Genomic DNA, 9,524 nt, shown 5'->3' with positions numbered 1-9,524 from the left:
AGGCGCAGCCCGACCACCTAGAGGGCAAGGGACAGAGCGCGCGACAGAGCAGGGGCAGGAGCGAGAGCTGGACAGCGCGTCGCACGGTGAGCGCAGGGCGCGCGGGGCTCCACACCTAAGGAGCCGCCCATAAGCCCCGAGGGGGCGCGGCCCGGGAGCTCGGAGGGGATACCTGCGGACCATGCAGTCCCGGGTGCCGGCCGGCCGCCAGGCCAAGCTGCCCATCTGGCACAGCGCAAAGCTTGGAGCCGGCGCACCCGCGCACCCCCGCGCACCCCGCGGCCACGGGAGGGGCCCGCGCTGCAGCCGTCACCGAGCTAGCTCCCAGGGCCCCGCCCGCCCCCTGCCTGCCCCGCCCCGGCCCAGGCCCCGGCGGGCGCCCCCCGCGGCGCTGCCCCGCCCCCGCCGTCCCGCGCCGCCCCGGGCCCCGGCCCGCCGCCCGGCCGCCGGCCCACCTGGCGCAGCGCCGCCCTCGGAGCCCGCGCACCCGCGCACACCCGCGCACACCCGCGCACACCCGCGCACCCCGCGCACCCCGCGGCCGCAGGAGGGCCCAGCGCCGCCGCCCGCGAGCTCCCAGGGCCCGGCCCGCTCCGGCGCCCGCGCTCTCGGGGCGGACTCCTGGCCCTCCGAGATCTCCCGCCCGGCGATGGCCCCGCTCGGATATTTCATATTCCTCTACGGCCTGAAGCAAGCGCTGGGCAACTACCCGATCTGGTGGTGAGTGAGCCTTCCTCACGTTCTCCCCGGCCTCTGTGCGTCCCCCAGCCGCCGTCCCCTCGGGCAGGGCCCCGCAGTGGCCCAGAGCCCGCGCTCTGCCCAGCCCTCCTGTTCCGAGGGTGGTTTGTTTTCCTTGGCGGCCACTTTCGACCTGTTCGGGCCGGGACTGGGACGCGGGTGGCGGAGTTTCCGCAGACATTGATCCGTCGGGCACAGAGGGGCTCCCGGCGTCGGACGGGGCGAGCAGTGAGCTGGGGAGAGGCAGGAAGTGGGACAGCACAGATGGCATGAAAGCTCGGGCAGCCAGAGGCCAAGAGAAGCCAGGAGGGCGAGCTGGGAGAGGGAGATCCGCCTGAGACTTTCCTTAAGGACATGTCTTACACACACACACACACACACACCCACACACACACACACCTTAAAACAAAGTCAGTGAGACAAGACCGAACAGCTCGGAGCAGCGTAGTTACGTAAAGACTGCGGGGACCCGGCCGGGAGTGGCGGGCGCATTGGGGCCAGCACCGGGCCCTCCTGCGCCTTCCTGCCGCTGTCCCGACCGCGATGGTAAGGAGGGGCTTCTGGAGAGGTAAAGAGGGAGAAAGCATTGCGTTTGAAGGCTCCTTAGTGAGAGGCTCCGCGAACCCACATCTGAGAGGGCTGGGGCGTTCCGTCTTCCACCCCAGACAAGACACATTCCCGTGAGACCCTCCTAAATCTGGCGATGGAAGTGCAGATAAACCAAGGGAAGGGTCCTGAGGGTCTACAGCTCATATCATGAGGGGAGGAGGGAAGCGAATTTGGTAGAGCCCCCACAGGCAAGGGCCACCCCAACTCCCCAGTGGAGAGGGGAGGGGCGCTTTGAGATGCCCAACATTTGACGAACACAACTGGGGGGAATGCGGGAGCCGAGAGGCCTGGGCGCGCCGCTGGAGGAGACCCAGATCGGAGACAAGCCTTCACACACACATGCGCGCGCGCGCGCGCACACACACACACACACAGCCAGGAACTCTCTCCGACGGCTTGCCTGGAATTATAATAATTACGCCGAGGGGAAGTTGGGGCGGGGGGAGACTGAGTGAGCCGAAGTACATCTAATCCGATAATAATTTTTCTCTTCGAGATTGTTCAGGAGCGGGGGCGCCCTAGGTGTGGGGCTCGGGTCCAGGCGCAGCCTGGCGGGACGGGGCGGGGCAAGAAGGAGGCACCGGCGGGTACGAGGGCCTGGGAGAGGTGGCGGGGCGGCGGGGACTTGCTTCGGGGACCCCCGCGGGTCCCGCACCCGCGCGGCACCTGCAGCGCCCGGTCGTCTTCTGGAGCACAGGATGCAGCGGGCGTGCCTCCCGACGCGGGGACACTGACGCCGGGGGAACCAAGGGAGCGCGTCTGAGAGAGCCCCGCGGCCGCCCGCTCCCGCGCAGGCTTCTAATTAGAACCCGCCGCCGCATTCCTGGGCGCTAGTGGAAGCGCCTTCGCCCCCGCGCTTCTTCTATAAACAAGGGCCCTGTCACCAGCCTCTGGCCACCCTACGCGGTGGAATCTTTGTCCTTTTGGCCCTGAGTGTGTCTGACCTTGCTCCCCTCAACACACGTATGTCACCCTTTCCACCTGGGCCGTATGTGTTCCATTTGAAAGGATCCTGGGACATGCTTGGTGCATCCGGCATTCTCCAGATCAGTGGGGAGGGGCGTCCTCTCCCCACCGCCTCCCGTTCAGTGACCCACCCAATCAAGAGTCTAGAGCAACCTTTTGGCCCCAGAGGGAAGACGGCGCCATGGAACCCCCCACTTTGCTCTCCATAGGATTCTCACATCCAGTGATTCTCTTGTTTCCTGGGAAGAAGCATCTTCGGTGGCCACAATCTCAGGGCTTACTGGGGACCAGCAGTTTCCTCTCCTCCTCCCCTCTGCCCCCAGGCCAGCTGGACACAGGAAGGACGTGAACATGAGCATAATGAAAAGGAGGGCTCACAGAGAAAGAAATGGAGTTTAATAGCAGGCGGAAGGCTTTCTATCTTCATACCCTACCTGATGGAGTTTCCCACAGGTGGCTCCTTCTTTCTCTTGCCAACCCCCTCTCCCGTTTCCCTCCCTTCCCCAAGTGAGGCCTTGGAGGGAGACCCTCTCTTTATAACTTTTCACCTTCACACTCAGCCTCCCTAATTGGTATTCTGTTTCACCTTCCCTCCCCAAAATAAAGCCACTGTTCTCATCACTTCTCTCCACCCCACCCCCAGCTCCTCGCATATGAAAGTGAAAGTGACAGGGACTTCCTCACCTGGAGAAACAAGGAAACAGCCCAAATTGGGAGTAATTAGGCTTTGAAGTTGGTGTGGTCTTGGTGGGAGGGTGGAAGGAGAGGAGGAGGTGGTGCTGCATCCTGTGGGAATTTAAAGAGCCAACTGCCTCCCCAGGACCGTCTCGGAAGTGTCCTTCACCCTAGATGCTCAAGGTCCAAAGGCAGGTCCCAGCAGAGGCACAGAGAGACAGCCCTAAGACCAGAATGTTGAAAGCTACAGAGACCTCCAAGAGGTCTGTGCTCCTTGTGTGACAGACAACGGGGTGGGGGGTGGGATCCAGAGAAGAGACCTGGGAGGTGACAGGACAGAGGCCTGGGCACCTGACCCCAGAGGCACAGCGTGGCCAGACGCCAGCTCCCCACAGGGCCATGTACTGCAAACCTACAGGGAGGCCCTAGCCCCCTCCCCCTCACTCCCCTTGTCCAGACTGAATTCTTATTTAATTAGAATTGATCACAAGGATCCATGTGAGCACAGAACAGGCATCATGGTCAAGGGGAACACATGGAACCCTTGAAGAACAATACCCAGTGTGCACCTGTGCTCCATGATGTGCTTTGGGCACCTGCCTCCTACTTCCCATGTCTGGGCTGATGGCATCTTGTGATCCCCCCGTGGCCTAGCCAGGGCCCTGGAGGTCAGCCTCTTTTCTCCCCTGCCCCCTCACCATGGGGCCAGGCCCCTTCATTTCCCCCACCAGGTTGCAATGCCCCATTCCCACCGTCTTCTGCCTCTGTTCTCACTGCCCTCCCACCCTCCACTCTAACCCCGTACCCTCACTGCCCCCAGAGCTCCAGCAGCAGTGCTTTTACCTGCCCAGAGAGCCCGGCCCCCCTTTCCCTATCAGGACCCCCTTCCTGCCACCCAGCTCCTCACCAGTCTCTGCTGGACCTAGGGCTCCCCAGCACTGAGTGGCACCTGGAGTGGACATCACCCCAGCTGGCCCAGGAAGTTCCCATGTTCACGCCCCGTCTTCTCCCACCCCTGGGCCAGCTCAGTAGCCTGAGACATGCTCCCAGTGCAGCATTCTCTGGTTCTCCCCCCTTTCACTGCCTCTTCACCCTCCTCCCTAGCCCCCGGCACCCCACACTCACATGCACGCAGACACCCTGCTCTGAGAATGTGTCCAGACCCCAAGGAAGGCCAGCTCAGCTGTCACCTGCCCCCCACCTTCTAGAACCTCCTCTCTGCACAGCCTTCCCTGGCGCCAGCCCCACCGGTTCTTCAGGCCCAGGGGTCTTCTCAGTCCCGGGTGGGACATAGGCTTCCCTCAGTGGGAACCCACTATTTGGGGGTGAAGGTGCACGTGGAGTTCAGGGAGAGTGAACAAGGGCTCTGGAGGCAACGCCCAGGTCCCACAGCCTCGAAGGGTGGGTGAGGTGGGGGCTGAGGAGGAGGAGGAGGAAGGGAGGGGTGAGCAGCTACACGAGGTGAGAGGTTGCCTGTGTCAGATGACACGGGACCTGGGAGGGCTGAGCAAGGCTCTGAGGCTTCTCAGGCAGGCAGGGCCCAAGCAAGCAAGACTTCCTGAGCTGCCCTGCCTCTGTGAGCCTGCACCACTGCGAGTCCCTCCCCAGGGAGCACTGTCCCTCCCTCCAGTCCTTCCTTCTCACTCTGCCCTGTTTGTCTGTCCCTCTCTCTCTATGTCTCTCTCTCTGTGTGTCTCTCTACCTCTCTGTCTCTGTCTATCTCTCTGTCTCTCTGTGTGTCTGTCTGTCCCTGTCTGTCTCTGTCTCTCTGTCTGTATTTATCCCTCTCTACCTCTGTCTCTGTCTCTCTGTGTCTCTGTCTCTATCTCTCTCTGCAGCTCTGAGGCTGGTGATGGTAGTGGCTAGCCTATGAAACTAGAGAAATCCAGACACCAGTTCGACACCCCCAGCGTTGTAGGATCTCAGGGTGCTGGGAACGATGTTCCTCCACAGAACCACCAATGCACATCCTTTTCCTGAGGAGCAATGTTAGAAACAACCATAGGTAAAATATATGTGGTCAGAAACCTTGTTTTGTACCACCAAGTTGAATACCCATCATCTTGATTCCTTGAAAGCCCACCACGGCACACGCTCCTTCCAGAGCACAAAAGCGTCACTCACCTCTCACATCCAGCTCTCTCTGACTTGGCCACCTAAACACTTGGGACTCTGTCTGGGGCTCGGGTGCGGCAGCTTCTCCCAAGCTGGCTAACCCTGCATTTTACTGGGCTTCTTGTCATTTTTTTAAAAAATGATTTTGTTTTATTTGCACAAGCCTGCTGGAATTCTCTGTGACAGGGAAGAGGGTGAATAAATACAGTTGAGGAGGAATACAGTCTGAAGGGGTTGTAAAACCACACTTTCCACAGTGGGTCCCAATTACAAATCTCCAGCCTGCAGGAATAGGAATTGCCTTGTTCCAGAGGGGCTCTGCCACCGTCCTGCAGGTGTGGCCCAGGACAGGGGAAAGCAGGGCTTGGATGTACCACCTGTCCATGAAAGTATCAGTTATACTCAAAGTGTAGTCCACAGACCAGAGCCCATCCATGAATGGCTGTCCATGAAGAAATAAGAACGGAAGTTGAAAATAGGTGTTTGGGAACAGTCATGGCGGTTTTTTAAATGTATTATGTATTATTTTGTGCAGCATTTTAATATAATCTATACGAATGGGTTAGAAATTTTAAAAACCCCAAAACCAAGTTCTCTAGCTAGTTTGAGAAGCCAAAGCCCCCCACGGTAGGCAACCCCTGCTATGCCCAAGTCCGGGATCATCCATGTGGACCACAGCCCCTCAAGGCTTCGCCACCCAGCACTTGCCATTTGCGTTTTGGAAACAAATGCCAGAGTTTGTATTTGCCCCTTTTAAGTGCAGTTGAAGGACTGGAGCCACCCATTGTTGAGAAGTGTCAGGGGAAGACCCCACTGCTGTTCAGTGTGTGAGAGGCTCTTGGGGAAGGAGGACTGGACTTCTGTGTGGCTCCAGCAAAGGCTGGGAGCAGAGGCTACAGGTGACCAAGAGGCAGATTTTGGCTCAGTATAGGAAAGGCTTCCTTCGTCTGAGAGTGATGGTGGTGAGCTGCCCATCCCTGGAGGGGTAGAAACAGAGGCTGAGGAAGGAGCAGACTGCTTTGGGTGGAGGGTTCCCATGGACACCTCAGCGGCTGAGAATCCGAGGTTTACAAGGCCCACATCCTCCCCCCACCCCCACCGTGGTCAGCACGGCAGCTAATAGTCTTCCTGGTAAGTCCCCTAGACTCCACCAGGCACAGTTGGGGTAGTTTGGTTCACAGTTACACAGCAATCGATAACCCCATCCTGGCATGCCTTTACCCGCCACCCCCCAGCAGCATGCCCTCCCCACCTAGTGCACCTGCATCACATCACACTTCCCCCTGGCCTCGCTCAGCTGGTCCTGGATCTGACTATACCCGCCTCCTCACTCCTCACCTGGCTGGGCTGGATGCTGTGGGGTGACATGAAGAGATGGAGAATAAGGCTCTGACTCCGGCCAGGCTGCCTGATCCCAGGGGAACCTGTCCTTCCCTTTGTAGAATTGTCACAAGGACGGCACCTATATCACCAGGCTGTGAAATCCCATGGGGTATTTGTTCTCCTTCCTCCCCTCCTGACCCTTCACCCCTCGTAGCTCCTAGATAAGATTTGGTTGAACAAATGAATGAAGGAATGAATGGATGGAATCTTTCCTGTGAAAAACAGAAGCTATCAGGTGACCTGTGCTTGGGGACAGGAGGACTCAGCTGACTGTTTTTACAACCCCCCTGACTGAGCCCCGGCTCTGGGGCTGGGTCCCCACCAGGCACCAGAGCAGCTCTGCCTCGGTCTCCCTCCCAGCCTCTCCAGGTGACACCCTGGAGGTGTCTCACACTTTGGTGCTTCCACATTCCATCCCCGACAAAACGTGCCGCTGCCGCCCAGGGAAGCGGGCAAATGCATGGCCGCGGGCACGGGAGCCTCTGCCCGCCTGCTGGGACTTGCGCAAAGTATGTGTCAGTAATCCCGGCTCGGCCCGCTGGGGCAGGAGGGGGTGCTGGGAGGGCTGCAGGCAGGGCCATGCAGCCCAGGGGCTGGGAAGAGGTGGCCCCCAACACCAGGGACCCAGGTCTTGGGACCCCTCCCCATGGGCCCTCCCATCGCCAAAGTTGCTCCAGCTCCTGGGGAGGGGTCTTCCAGGCAGGAGAGAGAGAGAGCATAGAGGCATGTGGGCTTTTGTTGGAGACGCCATAGTGGGTAGAAAGAGAAGGCAGAACCTGGAGGGCTTTGGGGCAGGTGAGTACCCTTGGGGGAGTCTGGGTCCTGTGAACCTCCTGGACAGCTCCATCCAGAAAAGACAGAGCCTACCCATCAAGCTGGGTAGCCATCAACCCACAGGGCAACCAGCCCCACACTCAAGGCCTCTGGTCTCAGGACAGGGACCTGGTCCAGCTGTGGGGAGGCCCTGACCTTAGAAAACAGCAATTTGGGACAGGACAGGCACTCTGGAATCCTCATGTGTCACCAAGGGGAAGACACATGAGACCAACCAGGGTCCTCCTCAGCAGAGGCCCTGCAGGCAGAGTGCAGAACAGGGGCCCCCAGATGAGGACTGAGCAGAGATCTGTGCCTTCGAAGGACAAGAGAAGATGTGGCCTTGCTCTCTGGGAGTGGCCCCTCATGGCCCAGACATGGGAGGTTGTGCATGAGGAGTGGCAAGCTTCAGCAGGGTCCAGAGAGGACGGCTAGCAGGGCTGGGAGCACAGAGCACTTCCTGGAGAGGTGGCCCCGGATGACGTGTGGACAGAATGTGCCCCAGCCCCGCCAAGGTGTGAACGAACCTGCCATGCCCATTGCTCACTTCCCCTCCAGGAGCCTCTGATAGAATGTGGTCCACCACCTCCTTGGACAGATGGAGAAACTGAGGCCCAGGAAGGAAGGGCAAAAACAGTTAATTCAGTGAATAATACAGCTGGTGACCACATCCTGCCCTCCAGGCCCAGCCAAGCTGTCCTCTCCCCAGAACCCCTCTCTCTTTGAGAATTGCTGTGAAGTCCCAGCTCTCCCTCCGAAATGCGCGCAGCCATAGGCAAGGGCAGAGCTGTGCCCACAGTGCACAGGTACCCTGTGTTTGCTGGTCTTGCAAAAAGAAATCAAACCAGGACTCCAGAAACCTAAGAGCCTATGACTCCGTTAAGATCTGCCAGGTAACGGTGCCCAGGCGCGTAGCCTCTCCGATTGAGGACCCACCCCCAGAGGAGCCAGGCAGGGCGGGCAGAGAGGGGACCTGCTCCAGGCCCTGCCTTTGCCCCCAGCCTCTGTCCACGAGAAGAGGCTTCTGCCCTCTGGTTCCGCGGCATATTTACGGTAAAATCCGCTTGAGTGAAGGCCGTCAGCTCAGGTTGGGGCAAAGCTGGCCCAGGCTGGGTCCTGAGTGGCCTCCTTCCCCTGCATGTCACAGCCAGCGCCTTTGCTCTATCTTGAGTAAGACTGTCTGGCAAGGCGCCTGGCCTTTCAACAGTGCAACAGCGCAGTCCTCAACAGGAGCAAACGAGGGAGGAGGGAGAAAAACCATTAGTGCTTTCAGGAGGCAGGCGTGGCTCACGTGGCCCCGGCCACAGGCTGGAATCGGAGTCTAGGAGCCACTTTGCAAACTGCACACGTGGTTGCTTTGGGTTGAAAATGATACCCCCACCCAGAAAAAAATTATTACTAAAAAATTAACCAACAATAGCATTCACAAAAACCTGGAAAAAAAAAAAAAGGTCGTCATCTTACCAACTGAATACAGGCATTTTCCACATTTTAGGTTCTTATCTCATTCACACATTTTTCATGATCATAATAACAGTGTGCAGAGAAGATCGTGGTCTGTTTTTTAAGGCGTACCATCTCCCGTTAAACATTTTGCATTTGTGGGACCTTCTCGGCGATGGTGCTAGCAGTTACTCAGGCCTGTGGTGTGAGCATACTGTAATCTGCTTGCCTGACCGTTGGCCCTTTCTGCTGTATGGATGACCCCGCCAGGAGGTTCTCTCCAGAGTTGGAATTTGGGGTAAAAGCTCAGGGCTCAGAGGGGGGTCCTCCCATATCTGGGCAGGGAAGGGTGCATTCAGTTTGGGACAATCTGGTTTTTAGGGGCCTTCGGGACATCGGATGTGACATCCAGTTGAGCATTTAAAATTCTAGCTCCCAGCCAGGGGGCGGCTGAAGGTGGGGGTGTGGGTGTTTCCTGGGTTGCCACCCTGCACTTCAGGGTTGGCAGCAACAAGGGAAATGGAACAAATTCCTCGCAGGGTGAATTGTGGTGGCCAAGTGCAGGGTGAAGGAAAGGGGTGCAGTGAGGGCAGGCTGGCCTCTTGGCCTCTGCCTGCAGGCTGGGCAGGGCCTTCATGCCCCTGTGGTTCCCAGGTCCCCAGGACCACCGTCCCAAGGGAATGGCAGCACACCCCCCCCCCTCCTGCCTGGCTTTCCCTGAGGCCACAGGACACAGCTTTTGCCCATTAGGGCAGGGCCAGCGACCCCTGAGGTCATTGTTG

At 58.9% G+C, this 9,524-nt stretch overlaps 1 protein-coding gene across 3 annotated transcripts in view; it reads left to right on the top strand.

Moving 5' to 3' along the window:
• Positions 1-427: 427 nt before the first annotated feature.
• WNT3A (Wnt family member 3A) overlaps positions 428-9,524 on the top strand; it is a 48,231-nt gene continuing 39,134 nt past the window's right edge. For all 3 annotated transcript variants that reach the window (XM_082456958.1, XM_082456957.1, XM_082456956.1), the window contains exon 1: positions 428-720. In XM_082456958.1, the coding sequence (XP_082313084.1) occupies positions 650-720 (71 nt within the window). In that variant the 5' untranslated portion in view covers positions 428-649. The remainder of the gene's footprint in view (positions 721-9,524) is intronic.

Source organism: Balaenoptera physalus (assembly GCF_965194825.1).
Source record: "Balaenoptera physalus genome assembly, chromosome: 3".
Taxonomy (NCBI): domain Eukaryota; kingdom Metazoa; phylum Chordata; class Mammalia; order Artiodactyla; family Balaenopteridae; genus Balaenoptera; species Balaenoptera physalus.
The sequence above is the reverse complement of the archived record's forward strand: the minus strand, read 5'-3'. Positions and strand labels throughout refer to the sequence as shown.